Source organism: Bos mutus, chromosome 6 (assembly GCF_027580195.1).
Source record: "Bos mutus isolate GX-2022 chromosome 6, NWIPB_WYAK_1.1, whole genome shotgun sequence".
NCBI classification, from domain to species: Eukaryota; Metazoa; Chordata; class Mammalia; order Artiodactyla; family Bovidae; genus Bos; species Bos mutus.
In genome coordinates this window covers 22,917,570-22,943,314 of record NC_091622.1, presented here as the reverse complement: position 1 = coordinate 22,943,314, position 25,745 = coordinate 22,917,570, and the positions used below count along the sequence as shown (strand labels likewise).

The 25,745-nt window shown below is 38.7% G+C and overlaps 1 protein-coding gene across 2 annotated transcripts in view; it reads left to right on the top strand.

Annotated features, from left to right (window-relative positions):
• The window catches only part of BANK1 (B cell scaffold protein with ankyrin repeats 1), a 322,108-nt gene that overhangs the window by 71,733 nt on the left and 224,630 nt on the right, over window positions 1–25,745 (top strand). For both annotated transcript variants that reach the window (XM_070372094.1, XM_070372093.1), the window contains exon 3: window positions 18,343–18,497. In XM_070372094.1, coding sequence (XP_070228195.1) covers window positions 18,343–18,497 — 155 coding nt within the window. The remainder of the gene's footprint in view (window positions 1–18,342; window positions 18,498–25,745) is intronic.

Sequence of the window (25,745 nt, the reverse complement as noted above, 5' to 3'; positions counted from 1 at the left end):
GACTCTAGCCCACCAGGATGTCCATGGAGTTCTCCAGGCAAAAATACTGGAGTGGGTTGCCATTTCCTCCTTCAGGGGATCTTTGTGACCCAGGGATCAAATCAATGTCTCCCACAATGCAGAAATTTCTACCTAGGGTATTTGAGACGTAATCGGAACTCAATAGACGTTACCTCTTGTTTTATCCCAATCTGAAAAGCTTCTTTTAGGATCTTGTCTTTCAATAAAGTGAGCTCCAGGAGAAACTTTCCTAGGCTTAAATGCAGTCATCTTTCTTATTAGTATATCTCACTGAATAAAAGGGAAAAAAGAAAACCAAAACTTATTGCTTCCCTAAAAGTGTACAGAGGTGTATAGACTCAGATTCTACTATTTTTATTCAAGTTAAAAAAGATGATGCTTATATACACTATTTCTGAGAGAATGAAAGTATCTTTTAAAGGTTGCTTTTATGTGAAAGCAAGCAATTTCAAAGTCATTTTGTCTAGTCACATGAAAATAGAAAACCAAAACCTATAACAAATGCTAAAATTATTTACACTTTATTTAATTTGGAAATTAAAATAAAATCCTCAGGTACAGAGTTCCTGGTATTTTGTGGAAATAGTCTTGGGTATCAGTTTCAAATGTTGATTACTATTTAAAATGCATAAAATACTGGTGGACATTAAAAAAAATACCAAGGACAGTCTGCTGTCCAAGTTCATGTTCTACTCTAGATGATTATAAAGAATTTGCAGATACTTGAAGGAAAAATGTCAGACTGTATCTGCTCCTTCAAATCTAATTTGGACTGAGAGAACCATCATTACCTACTGATAATGATTCCACATGTTTGGCACTATAAAAAGAGTCATTTTCTCTGGCAGTGAGAGTCAGTCCAACAACATACAAACCACCCCGGGGAATTCTTTCTAATATAAAACATTCTTGTGAGATAATTCAGTGAGCAGCAAGACTGGTAAACATATACCCTCACACGTAAATTGCCCTTTCTTTGTAAATTAAGGATTCTAACTAGAACATCAATTTAATGTCAAATGGAGTGTAATCTTATGCTGTCATAGGAATTAATGCCTTAGACATTTTCACTGGAGTTTTGGGCCATATGTTTTTAACAACTTTGAAAATTTTGTGTCTTTGATTCTGTAAGATTATTCTCATGATTAATGGACTATCATATGCAGGGATTTAACTTTGGGTGGGATACTGCATAGAGATTATGGATCCCTGAAGTCTGACTAGCTACTCCTCTTTGCTCTCTGTGTGTTCATCCATGTCCAGCTCATTTTGAGCCCTTGAACTGTAACCCACCAGACTCCTTCCTCTGTCCATGGGATTTCCCGGGCAAGAATATTGGAGTGGGTTGCCATTTCTTCCTCCAGGGGATCTTCTGGACCCAGGGATTGAACCTGCATTTCCTGTATCTCCTGCATTGGCAGGCAGAGTCTTTACCTCTGAGCCACCTGGGAAGCCCTGTCTTCAGCAGTAACTAGCTCTGTGGCCTTGGAAGTGTTCTCTCTGAAAGAGATAGCAAGCCAGACTCCACCGCTTACATTACTGTGATCCCTCAGTGCATAAAGGAGGAGGATGCCCCCTCAGATAATGATAGTGGTGTCTGTATGAGCCCTGATTCCTCTCTGGGCTCTCCCCAGCATAGCCCCTCCACCTCCAAGGGCTCTCCAAATAAGAGCCTGCTATCTCCAGGTACCCTCAGTGTCTCTTCCTGCCCCAAACCCTACGACACTCCTGGAGAGAAGATGGTAGCAGCAAAAGTAAAGGGTGAGAAGCTAGACAAGAAGCTGAAGAAAATGGAGCAGAACAAGCCAGCAGCCCGTAGGTACCTCCAGAAGAAGAGGGCAGAACAGGAGGCCCTCACTGGTGGATGTAAAGAGCTAGGAAAGAAGAATGAGGCTCTGAAAGAGAAGGCAGATTCCTTGGCCAAGGAGATCCAGTATCTTAAAGATCTAATAGAAGAGGTTCGCAAGGCAAGGGAGAAGAAAAGGGTCCCCTAGTTAGGGTAGTCAGGAGTATGTGTGCTTGTATATAGGAAGCTGAAGCTGTGTTTTAATAAATTATTTTGTAGTGGGAAAAAAAAAAAAGGCTATTTCTTGCTCATAGCCTATTTTCCTCATTTGAAACATCACCTCCCTCCCTGTCTCCCAGAACTCCCCATCAGCCCTCCTGGCTTTAATTTTCTTCCTAGCATCTGCTACACTCCATATTTTGCACCTGTTTTTTTTTTTTTTTTGCCTCCACCTCTTTAGCTTGCAAGTCCTGGGAAGAAAGATTCACCTCAGCTCTTTGTAGATCACCTGATACATAACTGGTGCTTACTGAATAGTTATTCAAAGAATCAGTGGATTAATCTATAAAATGAGGTTAATATTAATACCTACTTCATCGAGTTGTAGACATTTCAATACATTGTATGTTAATGTATGCAAAACACTAACAGTACTTAGTACATAGTAAATGTTCAGTAGATTTTAGCTGTTATTAATACTCTTGAAGAAGTTTGTTAATAAAATCATAGGTAGTCATTCTAGAACAGATCTCTATTTGAAATTCTTTTCCTTTAGTCAATGAACTCGTAGCATTGTAGCATCCCTTTTCATTTGCTAAACTACAAGACATCATCACTAAAAACTTCCCAGCTTCCTGAGGGTAACTTGTGGTTGACTTTGCTACACTGGGAGGGGAAAGATGAGGACTCTATCCACTTGCTAGAATAATGTAGTCACTCACTGAAGATTGAACAGAAACTCAAGTCCAGGGCCAAGGGCATGGGATTTGAAGTGAAAGATAATATTAATAATCTTATATTAATTTCTAATGCTTTTATTATTTACTTAAATTATTCATTCATGAGAGCTCAAAAAAGCTATTCTATTGTTATTTAGATTTAGGTAATTCATATGTGCAGTCTCTTTTTCTTATTCTTTCCAAGGGCAGTGATCTTGCATTAGGCATTCCAGAAGGATCCTGTCCTTGGCCTACCAGTATCTTCCCTTCTTTCCTTTTAGCCATTGAGTCATTTACCAAGTCTAGTGACTCTGTTGGCTGCTGAGCCATTGAGAAGATCAGATTAGCCATATGTGCCTTGTTCTTACTTCTCTATATCTATCACTCTGTATTCTCCTGAAACACTAGGATTTTTGCTATGTGTAAATAACCTGTAATAAGTGAAAAAAAGTGAAAGTGTTAGTTGCTCAGTCGTGTCTGACTCTTTGCAACCCTGTGGACTGTAGCCTGCCAGACTCCTTAGTCTGTGGGATTCTCCAGGCAAGAGTACTGGAGTGGGCAGCCATTCCCTTCTCCAAGGGTTCTTCTCAACCCAGGGATCGAACCTAAGTCTCCCACACTGCAGGTAGATTCTTTACTGTCTGAGCCACCAGGGAAGCCCACCTGTACAACACCAAAAATAGAAACATTAAGATTAACATTAATATGGATCGTTCCCTTAGTCTCAAAGGGAAGACCATAATAGATTCCTCACAAAGAGAGGTTGTCACTTTTCCACTCTTGGTCCACTTCCTCTAATCTCATTTCCTTCAAGAATTTCCAATTAAAATATATTAATTCATTCATTGTAAAAATAATTTTTGAGCACCTATCATGTGTTCAACAACAAACAAGATAATCAATTCTTCAATCTCATAGAGATTGAAGAAAGACTGATTGAGCATTGTTTCCAGTGACTAGAATATTCTCTCTTTCTCCTCTTCATCATTTTACATTTAAAGCCTTCTTCTGAGAAGGCCAACCTGAGTGCCTGGTCCTCAGTGGTCTTTATCTAACAACTAGCATGTGGTGTTGGCGTCAGTGTTCCTAGCTAGGTAAAGAAGCTATAGAAACAAAGTAATATCCCCCTGATTAAATTATTAAAGCTTCTTAGGAGGAAAACGAATTCTAATAATTTTCTAAACAATATTGAAATTTCAAGGACCAGAAGAGTCTTAACATTTATTTTGCAAAATTTAAGATTTTGCTATTAAATTTACTGCTGCTGCTGCTGCTGCTAAGTCCCTTCAGTCATATCCGACTCCGTGCAGCCCCATAGACGGCAGCCCACCAGGCTCCTCGTCCCTGGGATTCTCCAGGCAAGAACACTGGAGTGTGTTGCCATTTCCTTCTCCAGTGCAGGAAAGTGAAAAGTGAAAGTGAAGTCTCTCAGTCATGTCCGACTCTCAGCGACCCCATGGACTGCAGCCCACCAGGCTCTTCCATCCATGGGATTCTCCAGGCAAGAGTACTGGAGTGGGGTGCCATCGCCCTCTCCGATTAAATTTACTACTTAGGGCTTTATTACATTATTCCTGGGTTAACTGTATCTACATTTAATTTTTTTAACCCTGTTCGATAAGAAGTAATACGGCTCAGTGGTAAAGAACCTGCCTGCCAATGCAGGAGTCATTGGTTCTATCCCTGGGTCGAGAAGATACCCTGGAGAAGGAAATGGCAATATCCACTTCAATATTTTTGCTTGGGAAATCCCAAGGACAGAGGAGCCTGGCAGGCTATGGTCCGTACTGTGGTAATGTCAAACACAATTTAGCAACTAAACAATTTTCTTCACAGCTTTGAAACATTAGAAGAGGAATAAAATATTCTGTTTGGCTGAACAACTTACGGTAGAAAAATAGTTTCTGGCTCACAGAATTTTAAAAATATATACAAATAGTTTTAAATGGTTGACAGAAATTCAGTAATCCAGCATTGAAAAGGGATTATAATTTTAAGCGTGTATTCAAAATAAAATGCAGTGTATGTGAAAATTTTGATCGCAAAGAGCTGTTAGCATTTAAAGGGTTATTATTTCACCTAATAGTATACATACATATAAAACAGTCCCATTTTAGTTTTTCAAAAATATGCATTTATATTCTTAAAAAAACAAAAGACTGTAAGGTATATATCTCAAAAGTTAGGGAGGGTTATCTCTAGGAAATAATATTATAGGTGATTTTATTTTCTTCTTTGTGTGTTCTAAATTATTCATTGTTGTTGTTCAGTCACCCAGTGGTGTCTGACTCTGCAACCTGATGGACTGCAGCATGCCAAGCCTCCCTGTCCCTCACCATCTCCCAGAGTTTGCCCAAGTTCATGTTCTGTTGCATTGGTGATGCTTTCTAGCCATCTTGTCCTCTGATGCCTTCTTCTCCTTCTGCCCTCAGTCTTTCCCAGCATCAGGGACTTTTCCAATGAGTCAGCTGTTTGCATCAGGTGACCAAAACACTGGAGCTTCAGCTTTAGCATCAGTCTTTTCAGTGAATATTCAGGGTTGATCTCCCTTAAGATTGACTAGTTTAATCTCTTTGCTGTCCAAGGGACTTTCAGGACTCTTCTCCAGCACCACAGTTTGAAGGCATCAATTCTTTGGCATTCTGCCTTCTTTACAGTCCAGCTCTCACAACCGTACGTGACCACTAGGAAGACCATAGCCTTGACTATACGGACTTGTGTCTGCAGAGTAATGTCTCTGGTTTTCAGCACACTGTCTAGGTTTGTCATTGCTTTCCTGCCAATAAGCAGTCTGATTTCATGGCTGCAGTCACTGTCCACAGTGATTTTGGAGCCCGAGAAGAGGAAATCTGTCACTATTTCTACCTCTTCCACTTCTATTTGCCATGCAGTACTGGTGCTGGATGCCATGATCTTAGACTTTTTGGATTGGGGGCAGGAGGAGAAGGGACAACAGAGGATGAGATGGCTGGATGGCATCACCGACTCAATGGACATGAGTTTGAGTGAACTCCAGGAGTTGGTGATGGACAGGGAGGCCTGGTGTGCTGTGATTCATGGGGTTGCAAAGTTGGACACGACTGAGCGACTGAACTGAAGTGAACTGAACTGGTGCTGGATGCCATGATCTTAGATTTTTTAATATTTTTTAATATTTATTTATGATTAAAGTCATAAGCTGGCTTTTTCACTCTCCTTCACCCTCATCAAGTTCCTCTTCATTTTCGGCCATTAGAGTGGTATCATCCACATATCTGAGGTTGTTGATGTTTCTCCCGCCTATCTTGATTCCAGCTTGTAACTCATGCAGCCTGACATTTCTCATGATGTGCCGAGTATATAGGTTAAACAAACAGGGTGACAGCAGACAGCCCTGTCCTACTCCTTTCTCTGTCTTGAACCAATCAGTTGTTCCATACAGGGTTCTAACTGTTGCTTCTTGACCTGCATATAAGTTTCTCAGGAGACAGGTAAGATGGTCTGGTGTTTCCACCTGTGTAAGAGCTTTCTACAGCTTGTCATGATCCACACAGTCAAAGGCTTTAGGACCACTCCCTTGTCATGGCGAAGGGGCTTGCAAAACTCAATGAAGCTATGAGCCATGCTATGCAGGGCCACCCAAGACTGCCAGGTCAAAGCAGAGAGTTCTGACAAAAGCCCGATCCACTGAAGGGGGGAATGGCAAACCACTCCAGTATACCTGCCATGAGAACCTCATGAACTGTATAAAAGGCCCAAAATTATACACAATGAATATTTATTACTTATGTAAAAATACATAAATGTGATTATGAAAAATAGAATTGCTGCTGTCCTCTCACCTAGTGAAAATGATGAATAATTTTTGTTGATATTCCTTTTTGTCTGATTTTTGGAAAAGTAATATTTGTGTTGTTCGGAATGTGTTCTCAGTCATGCAGTCATGTCTGACCCTGCTGTCCCATGGACTGTAGCCCACCAAGCTTCTCTGTCCATGGAATTTTCCAGACAAGAATATTGGATTGGACTGCTATTTCCTACTCCAGGGAATCTTCCTGACCTGGGAATCAAACACGCATCTCTTATGTCTCCTGCATTGGCAGGTGGATTCTTTACCACTGAGCCACCTGGGAAGCCCATATTATAAAGGATGAAGAAGAAAATTTTGAAAATAACTTTTACTCCTATCTCTCAAAAATAATCGCTGTTAAAATAACAGTAATTTTTTTCTTGCTCTAATATATATATGTACATACACATATATGGCAGTATACTTATAGATCTGTATCATTTATGTATATGTAAAGGTGTATGTCAAGGCTGTATATTGTCACCCTGTTTATTTAACTTATATGCAGAGTACATCATGAGAAACCTGGGCTGGAGGAAGCACAAGCTGGAATCAAGATTGCTGGGAGAAATATCAATAACCTCAGATATGCAAATGACACCACCCTTATGGCAGAAAGTGAAGAAGAACTAAAGAGCCTCTTGATGAAAGTGAAAGAGGAGAGTGAAAAAGTTGGCTTAAAGCTCAACATTCAGAAAACTAAGATCATGGCACCTGGTCCCATCACTTCATGGCAAATAGATGGGGAAACAGTGGCTGACTTTTTTCTGGGCTCCAAAATCACTGCAGATGGTGATTGCAGCCATGAAATTAAAAGATGCTTACTCCTTGGAAGGAAAGTTATGACCAACCTAGACAGCATATTAAAAAGCAGAGACATTACTTTGCCAACAAAGGTCCGTCTAGTCAAGGCTATAGTTTTTCCAGTGGTCATGTACGGATGTGAGAGTTGGATTATAAAGACAGCTGAGCGCCAAAGAACTGCTGCCTTTGAACTGTGGTGTTGGAGAAGACTCTTGAGAGTCCCTTGGACTGCAAGGAAATCCAACCAGTCCATCCTAAAGGAGATCAGTCCTGGGTGTTCATTGGAAGGACTGATGTTGAAGCTGAAACTCCAATACTTTGGCCACCTCATGCGAAGAGCTGACTCATTTGAAAAGACCCTGATGCTGGGAAAGATTGTGGACAGGAGGAGAAGGGGACGACAGAGGATGAGATGGTTGGATGGCATCATCCACTCAATGAACATGGGTTTGGGTGGACTCCAGGAGTTGGTGATGGACAGGAAGGCCTGGCGTGCTGCAGTTCGTGGGGTCACAAAGAGTCAGACACGACTGAGCGACTGAACTGAACTGAACTGATTATATATAAATATGTGCATACATCTACACACATGTACATATATATGCTTTTATATTCAGTGAACATCGTAACAAAAATTACCTCATTCATTTGGAATGCTTCTCAAACCATACTTTTCATGAATTGCTATTCAGATTAATCTGGTTTTTTTTTTTTTACATAATTCTAAGAAAAGACTAACAGAAAGAAACTGGTAAATTGCTGCATTTATCTGAGTTAAGTGTGCATTATCATGTACTAGGTATTTCAGTGTAATATTTTCTAAGACCACAAAAAGTCATTTCCCTACTCATGAATTGTAAATCCTTTGTATTATTTAGCATCTAGACCTGCAATGATCAATTTATACACAAAGTTTTCTTGTAACCTAGACTTTAAAAATACAGCAACCAGAATAGAGTTAATATTTTACAGTGTCATTCATTAAAGGCAATAATCGAAAGTCTGATGGTCAGTTTTTGTTTGCAATCTTATTCAATAAATATGGATTTTATTTCATTCTGGATATTCTGCTGAAAGGGATTATCACTGATATGTGTTAAACTTCTTCAGAGAGGATGTAATTAGGGTTTATTTCATTAACTGGCATTCCAATTCTTTCATCCAAGTGTTTCATTTATCCAGTTGCAGGGCATAACAGTTGATAGCATTGTCGTTGTTGTTTAGTCACAAAGTTATGTCCAACTCTTTTGTGACCCGATGGACTGTGTAGCCCCCTAGGCTTCTCTGTCCTTTGGATGTCCCAGGCAAGACAACAGCAGTGGGTTGTCATTTCCTTCTCCCGGGGATCTTCCTGACCCGGGAATTGAACCTTGGTCTCCTATTTGGCAGGCAGATTCTTTACCACTGAGCCACCTGGGGAGCCCGTCGATAGAATAGGTAATGCTAATATTACCTTAGCAACTCTCAGAAAAATTATAAACAATGAAAATGTGTAGGAGAGCAGAGGCAAGCTTAGTGCTTTCTAAGCTTTGATGATTTTCTCTAACTTTGTTCAGTTCCCACCTTTAGGGTTATACTGATTGAAATACAGATGTATTTCCTTAAAACAGCCAGGCAAAGAGTGTGGTAGATAGAACAAAATACTGTCCTTCAGATACAAGCTACAACTTCACTCACCCTCCAGATAAAAAACCAGGCATGGATTTATTTAATCATAAGTCAAGCAACAAATATTTACATCTGCTATGTATATGAATACGCAACATCTTATCACTATGGTTACTCATATAAATATTGAGCATCTGCTGTGTTAAAGGGGGCTTCCAGTGTGGCTCAGCTGGTAAAGAATCCACCTGCAATGTGGGAGACCTGGACTTGATCCCTGGGTTGGGAAGATCCCCTGGAGAAGGGAAAGGCTACCCACTCCAGTATTCTGGCCTGGAGAATTCCATGGACTGTATAGTCCATGGGATCACAAAGAGCCGGATACGACTGAGGGGGCCCTATTATATGTACCAGAGATAGAAAGTGGTAAAAAGGACTAATTACTTGACCTCAAACAGTTGCATTCTAGATGGATGGACAAGAAACAAGGAAAAAAAAATACATGATATGATTTCAGTTCGTGGCTCATGCTTTGTTAATGTTATGGAACAGTATCACACCAAGGTACAAATTGTTAATCTACATCATTTCTCAAACTTCAGTGTGCATTCAAATCATTTGGGATCCTTTTAAAATGCAGTTTATGATTCAGTAGCTCTAGGGTGGTGGCTAGAAGTATGCATGTCTAATAAACTGCTGGTCTGAAGACAACAGTCTTGAGTTGCAAGATATAGTATCATTTTTGTGTAGTTAGTTTGACTAAGAGGTGGGTAATAAAATGTATCTTAAAGGAAGAGTGGGTAATGGGTGATGGACTATGAGAAGGGGAAAGGATAGGAAAAAGGAGAAAATATAATAAACAGAATAGAACAGAAATGCAGATAAAAATGGAACACACAGGATACCAAAAACAGCATCTCCTTACATATTCTCTGTCTTAGAACTATTCCTGCTTGTTATGGAATAAAATAAAAAAAACTAAAGTACTAAGAGTAAAATTAAATATATACTGATGTCTCCATTTGCAAGAACTGGTAGAGTTTGTGCAGTTTCAGTGCCAAGATAAATGTGCATATTTAAATAATGTAGATTTATCTTTTTATTATTGGAAACCCACATTTACTTGGTTATATTGAGTATGTCTGTTTGTATATATATTTATTAGGTAAGAAATTTTACTATGATCATTATTATTTTTCTTTGGACATAGCCTTGAATGAAGTATTCCTTATTTTGTGTCTTTTATAATGCCCCACAGACAAAAAGATTAAGATACCTGAGGACTAGACTGAAAGGTTGGTAAAATTACATCTTTTTGTGCAGTTTATTTGTTTCCTTTACCTCTTGGAAAAATACCTGTTTACTTCCCTGAGTGATAGGGAATGTTATAGTCTTTGGTATGACATTAAAACTCCAGAAGAGCATGTAGAATCTGTAATGCCTTAAGCATACTTAATGTTATTAGCTACATTATGATTAAAGAATCTTTTACTAAGTTATAAATCTGTCCAAAAAATGACGTTGTGTTGAAATTCCAGGAATATGTTGCAGTGCTTTCTGAATCATAGTTAGCCGTACAAACTTAGAAAGATAGATTTATGATCTTTTGAAAATAAAAAATTGCTTTTATTCAATTTGATATCAGAAATTAGAAAAAGAATGAGACTAATATTGAGTGCTTATCCTAGGCCTGACACACATTTTATTAAATGTAATCCAAACAATCCAACAAGGAAGTCATTTATTCCATTAAACAATTGAGGAAATTGAAGCTTGTCTTCCAAGGTTGCATGAGAAGACAGGAAGTTTTTTTTTAGCAGCAGACATATGTCTTCTATATTATTGCTTGCCTCTCTCTCTCTCTGTTCCCAAATTATAAACTGAAACCTTGCTTTGTTTTTGACATATTGATAGATTTGAAGGGTCATTGGGTATTGAGGAATAACTTCTTTTTTCATCAGATCACTATAATGAAAGCAGTTCAAGTATGATAGCAATAAAGGATTCTATCTTTTTTCAGTCTCCACTGAGTTTTGCTAATTATCAGAAAACCTATCCTTATTCCAAATGAGGATTTAATCAATTGGCAAATAAAAACAAAAGATAAAAATACTACACTAAAAGTTAGTTTTTTGAAAAAATAGTATTAAAAAGTTTCTATTTTGAAAAGCATTTGGTATGTTTTAAAAATTAAATATATAATAATTTTTTCCAACTTAATTCATAAGGAAGTTTATTTTCTGATGCTTAACTATTTTATTGTTTTGCTAAGTTTACAGTGTAATATTGGGTGCTAAAAATTATACAGAATTATCTTGCCTTACGATATCTGTAATTTTCCTCTAGGATTATATTTATTTTAAAAGAGTAAAGACAAGTTAATTTCAGTTAATAGTTTCGGCGATTGCTTAGATCACCTGAGCATGAGGTGATTTGTGGTAAGCTGGTTTATTTCATATATTATCTGAATAGCAGCGTTTCCTCCCCATTTTTCCATCATCATACATAAAGATAATAATCTTTTCTGTAATTTCATTTGCATGTTGTAGAAGAGGGGTAAAGACATTTGCTCAATCTGTAATCTTGATCATTTTATTTCTGTATTTGAGGAATGTATATAGTTCAATCTATAAAACAAATATATTTTCAGTATAGAAAATCAGAATAGTTATTAGTATATTAGATATTAAAAATAACTGATATTATTAGTTATGTATGAAATAAAATTGCTCATGACTCCGTCAATCAGAAATAACCTCTAGGTATCTTGGATTTATATAGCTAGTCTATTTGTATGCTTTCAAAAATTTGTCTTGAGTTTCTACCACATAGTTCTGAATATGTATACATATTAAAAGGCTTTATTTTTTAGAGCAGTTTTAGGTTTACAGCAACTGAGAGGGAGATACAGAGATTTCCCATGTAGTCTCCACCCTGTCACCCCCAATGACATATATGCTATCCTATGCTAAGTAACTTCAGTTGTGTCCGACTCTGTGTGACCTCATAGATGGCAGCCTACCAGGCTCCCCCGTCCCTGGGATTCCCCAGGCAAGAACACTGGAGTAGGTAGCCACCCCAATTATCATCACTCACCACAATGGTACATCTTTTTTACCATTTAAGAATGAGCCTACATTAACATACCATAATCCCTCAAAGTCCATAGTTTACCTTAGGGTATACTCTTGGTATTGTACAATCTAAGGGTTTGGACAAATGTATAATGATATGCATCCATCATTAATGGTATCATAAAGAGCATTTTTACTGCACCCCAAATCTGAGCTCTGCCTATTCACTCCTCTCCCTTCTATTCCAGACCCCTGGCAATCCCAGATCTTTTTACTGTCTCTAGAGTTTTGCCTTTTCCAGAATGTCATATAGTGGGAATCATGCTATATATGGCCTTTTCAGAGTGGCTTCTTTCACTTAGCACTAAGCATTTAAGGTTTTTTCCCCGTGTTTTTTCATTGTATAATAGCTTACTTCACTTATTAGTGCTGAATAATATTTTCTTGTGTGGATGAACCAGAGCTTCTTCATTTACCTGCTAAAGAATATCTTGATTGCTCCCAAGTTTGGGCAATTATGAACAAAGCTGCTATAAATATCTATATGTAGATTCTTGTGTGGACATAGGTTTTCCAGTTCATTTGAATACATACCAGGGAATGCATTTGTTAGACTGAATGATAAGAATATGTTTAGTTTTGTCAGAAACCACCAAAATGTCTTCTAAAATAGTTGTATCATTTGCATTTCCACCAGCGATTGATGACAGTTCTTGTTCCAAATTCTTGGTAGCATTTGCTATTGTCAGTGTTCCAAATTTTGGCCATTCTAACAGGTGTATAGAGCTATTTCATTGTTATTTTAATTTGCATTTCCCTGATGACATACAAGTGGAGCATCTTTTCATATGCCTATTTTCTACCTATATATCTTCTTTGGTGAGGTATTTAAAAACTTTGATTTAAAAAAAATTGATTTGGTTGTTTTCTTAAGTGTTGAATTTGAGTTCTTTATAAATTTTGGAAAACAGTCCTTTTCTAAATGTGTCTTTTGCAAATATCTTCTCTGAATCTATGGCTTATCTTCTAATTCTCTAGACATTGTCTTTTGCGGACATGTTTTTCATTTTAATGAAGTCCAGCTTATGAATTATTTCTTTCATGGATCACAACTTCAGTGTTGTATCTAAAAATGCATCATCATACCCAAAGTCATCTAGGTTTTCTCTTCTGTTATTAATGACATCCAGTTTTATAATTTCATATATATTTATGTCTAGGATCCATCTTTAGTTAATTTTTGTGATTGTTGTAAGGTTTGTATCTTGATGGTTTTTTTTTTTGGATGTGATTATTTAGTCATTCCATCTCCATTTGTTGAAGTGACTTTTTTTGCCTCATTGTATTATTTTTTCTCCTTGCTTAAAGATCAGTTAACTATGTGATTCTACTTCTTGGCTCTTTATTGTGTTCCATTGAACTGTTTGATTATTCTTTTACCAAGACCACACTGTCTTGATCACTGTAGCTTTATCGTAAGTATTGAAGTAGTGTAGTGTCAGTCTTCCAACATCGTTCTTCACCTTCAATAATAAGCTGCCTACTCTGGATCTCTTGCCTCTCCATATAAACTTTAGAATCAGTTTGTCCATATCTGTAATTTTCTGATATTGTGATTGAATTGAATCTATAGAGCAAATTGGGATGAACAGACATCTTGACACTATTGAGTTTTTCTATCCATGAACACAGAATATCTTTCCATTTCAGTTCAGTTCAGTTCAGTTCAGTTACTCAGTCACGTCCAACTCTTTGTGACCCCATGAATCGCAGCACACCAGGCCTCCCTGTCCATCACCAACTCCCAGAGTTCACTCAGACTCACATCCATCAAGTCGGTGATGCCATCCAGCCATCTCATCCTCTATTTTCCCCTTCTTCTCCTTCCCCCAATCCCTCCCAGCATCAGAGTCTTTTCCAATGAGTCAACTCTTCGCATGAGGTGGCCAAAGTTCTGGAGTTTCAGCTTTAGCATCATTCCTTCCAAAGAAATCCCAGGGCTGATCTCCTTCAGAATGGACTGGTTGGATCTCCTTGCAGTCCAAGGGACTCTCAAGAGTCTTCTCCAACACCACAGTTCAAAATCTTTCCATTTACTTAGTTCTTATTTGATTTTGGTTATCAGAGTTTTGTGGTTTTCATCATATTGATATTGTACATATTTTTTTAGATTTATACCTAAGTATTTAACTTTGAGGAGGGACAAAGAAAAAGCTAGAAGGACTATTGTAAGTGGTGTTCCATTTTTAACTTCCAATTACACTTGCTTATTGTTAATAAGACATTTTCCTCAGGAAAAAATATTGAAAAATTTATTATCAATGGACCTGCCTGAAAGAAAAGTTAAAAGACGTTTTTTAGTGAGAAGAAAAGTAATATAGATCAGAAATTCAGATCTGTAGCATCAAAGAAGGAATAACTGAAGATAAAATTTAAAAATATGTATATATATTTCCTATTTGTGATTGATCTAGAAGATAATAGTTTATTCAAAATAATACCAACAATGTATTTAATAATGTATGCTTATATAATATATGATGTAAATTTTACATATATATGCTTGTGTATGTTTATATATAATGACATAAATGAAAGCAGTAATATAAAGTATAGGAGGGAGGAGGAATCATTTTATTATTATAAGGTACTAAAACTATCTATAAAGTGGTACAATGTTATTTGAAAGTGGACTTGGATTAGTTGTAAATGCATATTGCAAACTCTAGGATAACACCACTAAAAATGTTTTTGAGTATGATTGATATGCTAAATAAAAAAGAAGAAAAATGGAATCATATAAAATGTTCAATAAAACACAATGGCAGAAAAACAGAAGAGAAAACAGGAACAAAGAACAGGGTAACAAAAACAGAAAACAAATGCTTTTTCCCTGGCCTCTTCAAATTGCACTCCCTTCCTTTTGGTATGTATGCCTTGTAATTTTTCTTGATAAGTAGACATAATGTGCGGTTCCCGGTGGCACTAGTGGTAAAGAACCCATCTGCTGGTGCAGGAGACATAAGAGACACGGGTTCAACCCCTGAGTTGAGAAGATACCCTGTAGGAGGGCATGGCAGCCCACTCCAGTATTCTTGCCTGGAGAATCCCGTGGGCAGAGGGCAGGCTACAGCCATAGAGTTGGGAAGAGTCGGATACAACTGAAGGGACATAGCACACAGAGCACAACATAATATACTCTGTAAAAAGAACTGTTGCAGATAGACCTTTGGTAATGCAGTGGTGAAGTGTGGGGAGGAGGCTTTCTAGAGACCTGTGATTTAGGTCTCAGTCCTTTAGTAAGCCTACGCCTTTCAACTGTGAACCTCACAAGAGTTTATTCCCTTTAGGTGAGAGAGGATTGTTATAGTGGGCTACAGTTAGTTATTTCCCTTCCTGTGGTCAGTTCGTCTCTGAAAATACCTTAATAGATTAGGCTCTGATTAACTAATTTTTCCTGAGGGCAGGCCTTGTTAAGAAGACTAGAGTGCTCTGGAGTATCTAAGGTTGTTTCCATTTCCTTAGAAATACTGTTCCCCAATATTTGCTGTGGGAATCTGGTCAAGCTCCTAGAGGTAAATCTCAAAATAATGTGTCCCCTCCAACCTTTTAGCTGAACCCTCCTGGAGATTTTAACTCTCATACTTGTCCTCTGTTGAGTGTCCAGCAATTTGTCAATTGCACTTCAAAAGCCACGACCACGAGGAGCCCGTGCAGCACAGCTAGAGAGTAGCCCCCACTTGCACAACTGGAGAAAAGCCGGCGCTGCAGTGAATACCCAGCACAGCCAAACAAACAAACAAAAAATTAATCAAAGAAGAGTTTTCAAATTTTTAGTCTGTTCAGCTTTTTGTTTGTTAGGATGGAGTGGTGATGTCCAAAGCTCCTTAAATATGGAACCCGAAACAGGAAGTCCTATACTTCTTATTTTACTAAAATGGGAACCTACAAAATTGACAATTTTGTAACTTGAATTTTTTCACTTACATCATAAACTTGTTCTTTACTGCTAAATGTTCTTTGATAGAATTTTAATTAGTGACAATACCTTTTATCACATTAGATATTTTTGTCTGGTCTGTTATTGCTTAGACTGCTCCTAATTTTCTGCATTATAAACAGATCTTCTGTGAGAATTCATAGAGATAAATATTTTGAACATCTATGATTATGTCCTCAAAGTAAAGAAAATAGCTCTTCCTAACCTAATTCCACAGATGAATTAGCAGAAAACATCCTAGATACTGCTACGGTGGAACAGCATATACCTCTTAAGATACATTAAATAAAATCAGTTCTCTTGTTCTTTTATCAATTCACAAAATGATCGAACCAGTTCTATACAACCTTTCACTGTTTTGGGGTCTGTATGAAAGAGCGTGACAGAGAAAGAGAGAATGAGACTGCTTGTGGAAGTGCCTTAAATTGTTAGAAAAATAAAGGCTGTTTTTCATGCCATTTCAAGCAAGACTGGTACTGGGAGAATCTGGAAATCCCAGGTGCTTTTGTACTTTTATTCTGTAAATTTCAAAAGACAGAAAAAAAAAAAAAACCAAACCAACACTCCTTCTTAAGTGTAGCATGGGGACAGCTCCTTTCCAGAGGACATCACTTTTTTTTACTCTGCTTCTCTGATAGGAATGGTGACTTCACTTTTGAGATGCAATGACACCAAAATCTTCATCTATATTGCCTTTGACTCTTCTTCCTTGTCATCCTGTCAATTTCCTTTTGCCAGAGGAACTTGGAACACACCTGTACTTGAACTATTATTTACTTTTTTTTTGTCTAGTAGCAATGAACTGAAGGCTACCATGGCGAACCATGGGGCATCTCAGTAACATTGTATTAAGAAAAAACTTACTGTCGGATTTAGGGTTGTATTGTAATTTGAGGAAGGGTTCATGGAAGCACGGCTTTGCTATTGTTTGCTTGCTGTCAAAAAGCGGGTGTAATTTTATGGTTTGCGTAATTAATGACTCTTACTGAGAAGCTGGGTAACCAGCTCTCCCAGCAACTGAGGGGTTTCTGGGGCACAGCATTTCCAGCACTCAACCTCACCCAAATCCCAAGCAAACTGGGAGGAGTTGGTTACCCTACCTGGAAGGTAAAATGAAAGGAGGCTGAGGCTAGACTTGGTAAAGAAGCAAAGTCACTCACAGGAGCCAGGATCCAGGATATTTGGTTCCTTTTGTGGTTTGGATAATGTTCATGTTTTTGCCTGGATTCAGACATGAACGCAAAGTAGCCTGATCTCTGACTGGATCCATCATGGTGGCAGCGTGGTCTAGTGGTGGTGATTTTCTGTGAGATTGTTGGTGTTCAACAGGACAGGAGGCCACTGCCTAGCAACACCAAGGCCTTCAGAAGGTATCAGAACAATTTCTAGCTGTCAGGAGCTGTTTTCCTTTTCTCCAGTACCCTTCTTCAGGGATTTGAGGGGTGCTTTTGTGGTTGCCCAAAGACAGACAACAGTTGTGAGTGTCCGTTGTGAGAGCCTTGGTTTCAGTCATATTGGTTCTGTGCCCTAAGGAAATGCTTTGGACTTTGGACAATATAAATATTGTCCATCTCTCTTCGCACAACTCTTCTTCAATAAAGTTTTTTTAATGATTGGGACCAAATACTGAATTACTGTTACATTTTTAAACAATCGAATACTTTTCTCCTTCTTATATTCAAAATTCACATTAGCATATTTTAGTGTTCTTAATAATACTACCATAAAGAAACCCATATCATTTAATTGAAGACACTTTTTTCACAGGACACATTAGGATTTTGATGAACACTAATATTTCACTATTAAACTAACGTTTCATAGAAAAATTAGTTTGTTTAGTGATTGTCTCCTAGTTATGCCTATCGTTTTTAAAAATTAGAAATATACATAAAGGGTAAATAATTGTTCTGAGTTAAATTGTTCTGATTTTAAATGAATAAATTTTCTTATTTACAGTCATTGAAAGGAGATAGTTTCATGTTTTTCAGATTTACTGTTTTAATATAAAGTGGTATTTGGATTTTTTGGGGGGAAAATATTTACCTAGTAGATGAAAATATGTATTTGATTTAGTTTAATAGCTAAGATTATAATACTAGTTAAATTATGAGGCATCATTTTAATTATTAACATTGGTTCAATTATTTTGACTATCTTAAGCTCAGTTTGGTTGTCCCATATATTAATTAAATCAACTGTTCCGCAATTAGTTTTCATAACAATGGAGGAACTTAATGTGGCCTTAGCTGTATTATAATCCATATTAATGAACTTTCCTTTAGGTTCTGCGGACTACCTGGAGATCATTATTCCACCAGACCTAAGAAAGGAACATTCTGGGCAAATCAGTGAGGGAAAGGAAGTTGAAGAATTATCAGAAGCTTCAGGAAGCGCCATATCACAGGCAGTGGTGCTTCCTGCTGAGATTCCATGTGAGGTCAGTAAAAACACCTCGTTATTGTTGTAATGGATACTGCATTTCACTAGAATGTGGCTAACACGAGAAGCTCCAGTATAGAGGTGTTTTTGTTTACTCTGTTCTTGGCTGTGTCCTCAGAATGGCAGAACAATGTCTGGCAGTTAGTAGGCATTTGATATGTATTTGTTGAGTAATAGAATATTGAAACATACATGAAAGCACCATGTGATTAGATGTTGCTTGATATGTTGCAAAGAGATTTACAATTGCTATATATATATGTATGTGTGTGTGTGCCTGTGTGTATCAAACTGTTCAAAGCAAAGTTGGATTCATATTAACCAGATCAAGGATTTTATTTTCATGAAAGGAAATATGTTCTTGAATAGAATTTGAAAATACTTTAGGACCACCTATCTTCAATTATAAAACATGTGTCAAAGGCCTACATTATGAAGTGGAAATATCATAAGAGGTAGAAGAACTGGTTTGAGAATAAAAATATAATGTTAGAGCAAGTAGATTTCTCAGGAGGTGTTATATGGATACATGTTGCTGACATTTCTTCTTCCTAAGTCGTCACTGGACTGAACCACTAAAATAAGCCATGCTAGAGCGTGACCAAAATTTGCGCTATGTAATCTCCAGAAACTAAAAAGATGCTGGCCCTCAACATCTGCAGTGTACTTGAGCAGAAAGAGCCAGAGATACAGGAGAAGCTTGCGAGTTGCATGAGAGGTCCTTCAGGTAGAAGCTAGTATTTAGGTGGCAGGAGCTGCACTTGTCTGCTTGCTGTACCGTGCTTAGTCACTCAGTCATGTCCAATTCTTTGTAACTCCATGGACTATAGCCCACCAGGCTCCTTTGCCCATGGGGATTCTCCAGGCAAGAATACTGGAGTGGGTTGCCATGCCCTTCTGCAGGGGATCTTCCCAACCCAGGGATCAAACCCAGGTCTTCTGCATTGCAGGAGGCAGATTCTTTACCATCTGAGCCACCAGAGAAGCCCAAGAATACTGGAGTGGGTAGCCTATCCCTTCTTCAAGGGACCTTCCCAACCCAGGAATCAAACCAGGGTCTCCTGCACTGCAGACAGATTCTTTTCCAGCTGAGCTACCAGGGAAGCTCACTTGTCTGCTTACTGGAAGGCATATTTGGGGAGAGAATCCTCTGATCCTGATGGTTCCAGCAGCCCTGGCAGAAGCAGAATGTTCTGTACAATTTTGAAAAGCTTATTTCCCTCATCTCCAGACCCCATGCACAAGCAGGAGAATTGCCAATTTAAATTACTATGTTATCAGTGCCAGAGGAACAAAAACTTCTTTGGCACTCCCTTAGAGACCCCAGGAACTGGAACTGTACAGGTTGGAGGGAACCGAGACAGAGGAATCAGGCAAAGAAATATTACAGCCTACTTGAGGAAGGAAGACCAGGCCAAACAATCAGAACCAGAGGCTCCTATTGAGTGAGAAATAATGGAAGAGACAGAAATTAGTAGAAGAGACTATAAAAGGGAAATGAGGACTATTCTCAAGTAGGTAAAGTCAAAGTAAAAAAAAAAAAAAAAAAACTCTCTGGAACTAAAAATTGCTCACCAAGAATTATGCAATGAGTCTAACTAGCTGCTTTTAAAAATATCTGCAACAGTAAAATTTGAACAATATAAAGCCTTTCCATGATTAAATTGCAGAGACATCAAAATCCAAAAATTAAATCCCACTGTCCTCCAGGCAGAAATCACACACTCAGGTGGCTGGGGAAAACCAGAGTTCTTTCCATAGCAGAATTGTGGACTTTTATTTATTGACATGGATATAATTCTATCAGAATCTTTGAAGAGTCTGAATTAAATTATTTCAATTCCAAATCTTTCTTGGGAGCCCCACTTTTTAAACAATCCTAAAAGTTGAAAGCTCATATAAGACTATTTTAGCACCAGCCAGCTTCCCAAGTGGCAATTCAGGAAATATAAGAGACACGGGTTCAACCCCTGGGTCAGAAAGATCCCCTGGAGGAGTGTATGACAAGCCAGTCCAGTATTTTTGCCTGGAGAATCCTGTGGATAGAGAAGCCTGGAGTGCTACAGTCCATAGGGTTGCAAAAAGTTGGACATAACTGAAACGACTTAGCATGAACACACTAAAAATTTGAAACAGACTTATCCATGGACCAAAAATAGTCATCCAAGTCAAAATCTTGTATTCTTAGAACCTAGATCTTAGTATAGTCTAAATTCATGTCCCAGTTTTCATGCACCACAAGAAAGATAAGTGAAAATCACGTTTCAGATTTACCAGGAACCTGCATCTCTTATGTCTTCTGCACTGGGAGGTGGGTGCTTTTACCACCAGCAGCACCTGGGAAGCCCAGGATAGCATTCAGTCTATACCAGTTGTCTGAAAGCTCCACCTTTGTGCTTACTCGTTTCTGAGAAGTCTTCAAGTTACTGGGTAAATGGAATCCACTTAAATGTATAGCTTTCTCTCTCCAGAAATGATATTTGAGACTTCTCTGCCATTGTACAAAATCTAGAAATTTACGAGACTGTCATTGCCAGTCACCAGGTCATATTTGCGATGTGCCTCTTCTGCTCCCAGTATCTTCAAATTCTATGAATTTCCCCTTTACACTTTAAAGTTTCTGGCATGCCCTTGTTGAGTTGACTGATTCAGTCTATTGGTGTCATCTTCATTCTGTCTCATGAACAGGGAATTAGTTTAATTCTCTCCTGCTGTCTCCTGCTGCAGAATGGCTTGAGTCTGTAGATCCGCCGCTAGCCAAGTGCTCTCCCTGAGCCCTCCTCTGCTCTGGAGAAGTGGCGTTTATTGGCGTAACTGAGGCTGCAGGTGAGCCTGCTGCGGCTTTTACCCCAGGAGCCTGGCCCTTTTGATTCCTTCTGCCTAGTCATCTTTCCCAGCATTGTTCCTTCCCTGGACCTTGAAATTTGTGCCACTTTAAAAACAGCAGAAAAACATTTTTTTTCTTTTGACAGGTGTTTTTTTTTTTTTTTTTTTTTGTGCAATAGTGAAGATGTGCCTCCAGTGTTCTATTTATGTAAGTTATTCTCTGTCTTTTTAAGAAACACCTAAATGGGTCTTAACAGTTTAAATCTGCTTAATGTGGCCTCTTCTTTTCCCTTTTCTAGGATTAGCAATCTTTGTTCTGTTTTAGTGTTTGTTAAGCTTTTTGTTGTTTTTTATGGGCCAAGATACTTTGCTTTTCTAGCATATTCCTCTTGATTTTGTCTTGTATGGGGTAATATATCATGAGAGATATGAAATCAGTGAGTTCTAAGTCTTCCAAACAAGTCCATTGTTCAAAGTAATCTTACCCAGTTTTGTTCCTGATGAATTATCCACTTGGGAGGCATTCTCCCATTGAAATAATATCTAAACCAGAACTGAACCTGGTCTGTTATTTGCTAGCTTCTTTTCCCTTTGCTGTGTATTTACCCCAAAGTCCTAATTTCATTAATTTCTCAGGAAAATTCCCTCAGAACAATGGTTCTCATCTGGGAGTGATTTGGCTGTCTCTCCCAAGGAGATATCTGGCAAAGTCTGCAGACAAGTTTGTCATAACTGGGGTTGCTCCTGGCAACTGCTGAGTAGAAGCCAGGGATGCTACTAAAAACCCCATAGTGCACAGGGTGTTCCCCACAGCAGTGACTTCTCTGGTCCCAAAATGTCAGTAGTGTCAAGGTTAAATCCTGCGCCAGAGGACAGAAAATACATTCATGCCTCTCAGTAATAGGTCACCTTCAAATCCCCCTAGGAATGGCATTCAAGGAGGCAGTGCTCTTCTTCAGAGCCTTGTCTGCAGTCTGGGCAGTTCTGTGATCACTTGTTAGAGCTGTGCTATGCTGTGCTAAGTTGCTTCAGTTGTGTCCGACTCTTTGCCACCCCATGGACTGTAACCCGCCAGGCCCCTCTGTCCATGGAATTCTCCAGGCAAGAATATTGGAGTGGGTTGCCACAAGAACACTGGAGTGGGAAGGGGATCTTCCCAGCCCACGGATTAAACCCACTTCTCTTACATCTCCTGCATTGGCAGGAGGGTTCTTTACCACTCATGCTACCTGGGAAGCCCTACTTGTTAGAGAAACATCATCTCTAAGCAGTAATCCAGTCACTGGATAATTTTTTAATGGATTTGACCTGAAGCTTTAAGAGGGATCCTTTGAGTGTTTTCCTCAATGGCCCGTTCAGAAATACTGTGGTTTGCTCTAAATGCCTCCTGCCTCTCCTGGAGCCCCAATCATGGGTCAGTAATGGCCTCTCTATTGCTTCTTCCATCTTAAAGAGCAGCTAAGAGGAGCTTATTTTTATCTTATCTTATCTGTGTAGGCAGGACTTCAATATGGCATTCCCTTCCTTTTGGTAGAATCTGCTACAATCTCAGCTTTCCTCCACCCCTAACCTCTTACTTCCTTTCATATAGTTACATATATTTCTTTATGTTTATGTTATTCTTCCATAGCTATTGTTCAGATGAGACTGGTTACTTGTTGATTTTTGAGCAAATTTAGTTCTTAAACTTATAGTATCATGACAAAAAAACCTTTTAATGGGCTTTATCAGCAATTATAGCTATATTAATTTCATTGACTTGTTTTTCTGAGTCCTAGAACATGGCACATCCGCTGGTAAAGACCTTCATTTTATTTGACCTTCACTGATGTATATGTCTGTGTCTGTAACCATAATATGAGTCTCCAAACTCAAATCTGTTCAGATCACAGATTATATAACCAGTGAATCTAGAGAAACTCAGAGAATATATGAAGGAGTGTGACTCTTAGCAGGGCCCATGGGGAAGCTACAAAAACCTCTGAGATTAGCAGCTTCCTGTTCACTCCTTGGCACTGAACACAGTTTAAAACAATTCACAGAAACTTAACAGCACTGCACACTTATTTCTGACATCAAGTCACACATTAGATCTTGATAACCAACCTTAACTTAAAGTCAGGTCCTATGATTTAATTGAAACATAATAGTAAAAGCAGCAAAAGATTATTGTGTGTGTCACTGCCTAAAATGTCTATGTTGTGAACATTACCCCTTCAGTGCTAAGGTTTTACAATGACAAAAATGTGTTTTTTTCCCTTTAACCAAGTGTTTCTCAAATTAGGCAGCATATAGGGATGATTAGGGGAGGTTTTACAAAGTAAAAACGCCTGAATCCTACTGTTAGAGATTCAGATGTAAATAGTCTGAGTTTTGGCCTGGATATTGGGAGTTTTAAAAGCTTCCCAGGTGATTCTCCAAGGTGAGAATTAGCAGCCAAATTTGGAACCATTGCCATGACCTAATCCTTGCTCTGTCGTCACAGGTCAGGTCAGGGTCAGCTTTAGGGACTTGCACAGTGCTGGCTTAATAAGGCCCATGCCTGTGCAACTGTGCTTGCAGAGCTAGTTCCTATTATGAATATATGAAAAGAACCATTAATCTGGTTGCACAAGTCAAAGTAAGCTGATATGATCCATGAGGATCAAAATCCTTTGTTACCTGTGCTTAATGATTCATTAAAGTCTAGAAGGGCACCCACCCTGACAATCTAGAAACTCCACTACCAATATGTTGTACTGCAGACAAAGTTCCAGCCCTTTTGGTGAGGTCTCACGGTTTGTTTACAATGCAGCAAATCTAGAGAGTTTGGTAGTGATTATTATTATAACTCTTTCTCAATTTGAATGCTGAGCCAGATAAGAGGTAAACAAAGAAGTTAGATTGAGAGCAAAATAGCATCTTCTGATAAAACTGAATTTATGACCATTTGAGTGTCCTAATATTTCCTCCATTGAATTAAATATGTCCATGTAATTGTAGCTTTAATTAAGATGCCCATAATAATTAAGGCTTCCCCAATGACTCAGACAATTAAGAATCTGCCTGCAATGCAGAAGCCTCAGGTTCAGTCCCTGGGTCTGAAAGATCCCCTGGAGAAGGGAATGGCAACCTGCTCTAGTATTCTTGCCTGGAGAATTCCATGGACAGAGGAGCCTGGTGAGCTACAGTCCCTGGGGCTGCAAAAAGTTAGACACGACTGAGGCAACTAACACTTCCACTCTTTTCACTTTCATAATAATTAAGAACAGGGCTGGACGGGTGCAGGCCTTCCCTCCTCAGCAGCCCTCTTTGAGCATGGAGATGCAAGAAGCAGATGAAGCTGTGAGTCCTGAGGGGAATAAGGAATAATGCTTGCTCAATGTAAAAAAAAAAAAAAAAAGTCATATTTTTATAGGCTTATTCCATCTCAATGTAAAAATACATATAGATTGCCTCTTTTCAATTTTTTTTAAAGATTCTTTTTGATTTGGACCATTTTTAAAGTCTTTATTAAATTTGTTACAGTATTGCTTGTATTTTTATTTTTTGGCTGCGAGTCACGTGGGATCCTAAGTCCCCAACTCACACCCCCTGCATTGGAAGGTGAAGTCTTAACCTGGAACCACCAGGGAGTTCCTCAGAGCACCTCTTATGTACTTAATTCTTATAAGATGACAAAATGATATAAAAGATAAAAATACCTTCAGGGTGTTTAAAATCTGTCTGGGAAGCCTCAACACAGACATTAAAAACTTATTAAAAGGGCATGACTGAGAAAGGTTCAAATGAGGAGTACACGTGTGAAATGTTTTATGATCCCTTTGGAAGTTGTACGTGAAACCTGAGTTGGACCTTGGTGAAGAGGATAAGTATGAGATGGAGGGAGAGTAGGAACTCAAGAGCAGGCCAACATTATGTGCAAATAGGAGTGGCTTCCTAATTAGCAGGGCCCAGTGTAAAATGAAAAGGTAGAGACCCCAGTTCTAATTATTAAGCATTTCAAGGTGTGATAGCAGAATATTAAAACAAGTGCAGGTTCTGTGCACCTTCAGAGATTACATGCCCTTGGAGCTTGTCCCGGTTACAAATGAGATGTCAGTCCCTCCTTGGGGGTGGTCAGTGTGCTTATCTTTTGTTTAGGCCTCTTCTCTGGAGATGGTTGAAAGGTGGGAGAGAATCTGGTGCATAAGAAGCAGCCCATGGAAGCACCCGGCTTCCCAGGTGGCGCCAGTGGTAAAGAACCCGCCTGCCAACGCAGGAGACTTAAGACATATGGGTTCGATCCCTGGGTCGGAAGATCCCATGGAGGAGGAAATGGCAGCCCACTGCAGTATTCTTGCTGGAGAACCCCATGGACAGAGGAGCCTGGCAGGCTACAGTCCATAGGATCGCAAAGAGTCGGATATGACAACAGCAACTTAGCGCATCACGGCATGTG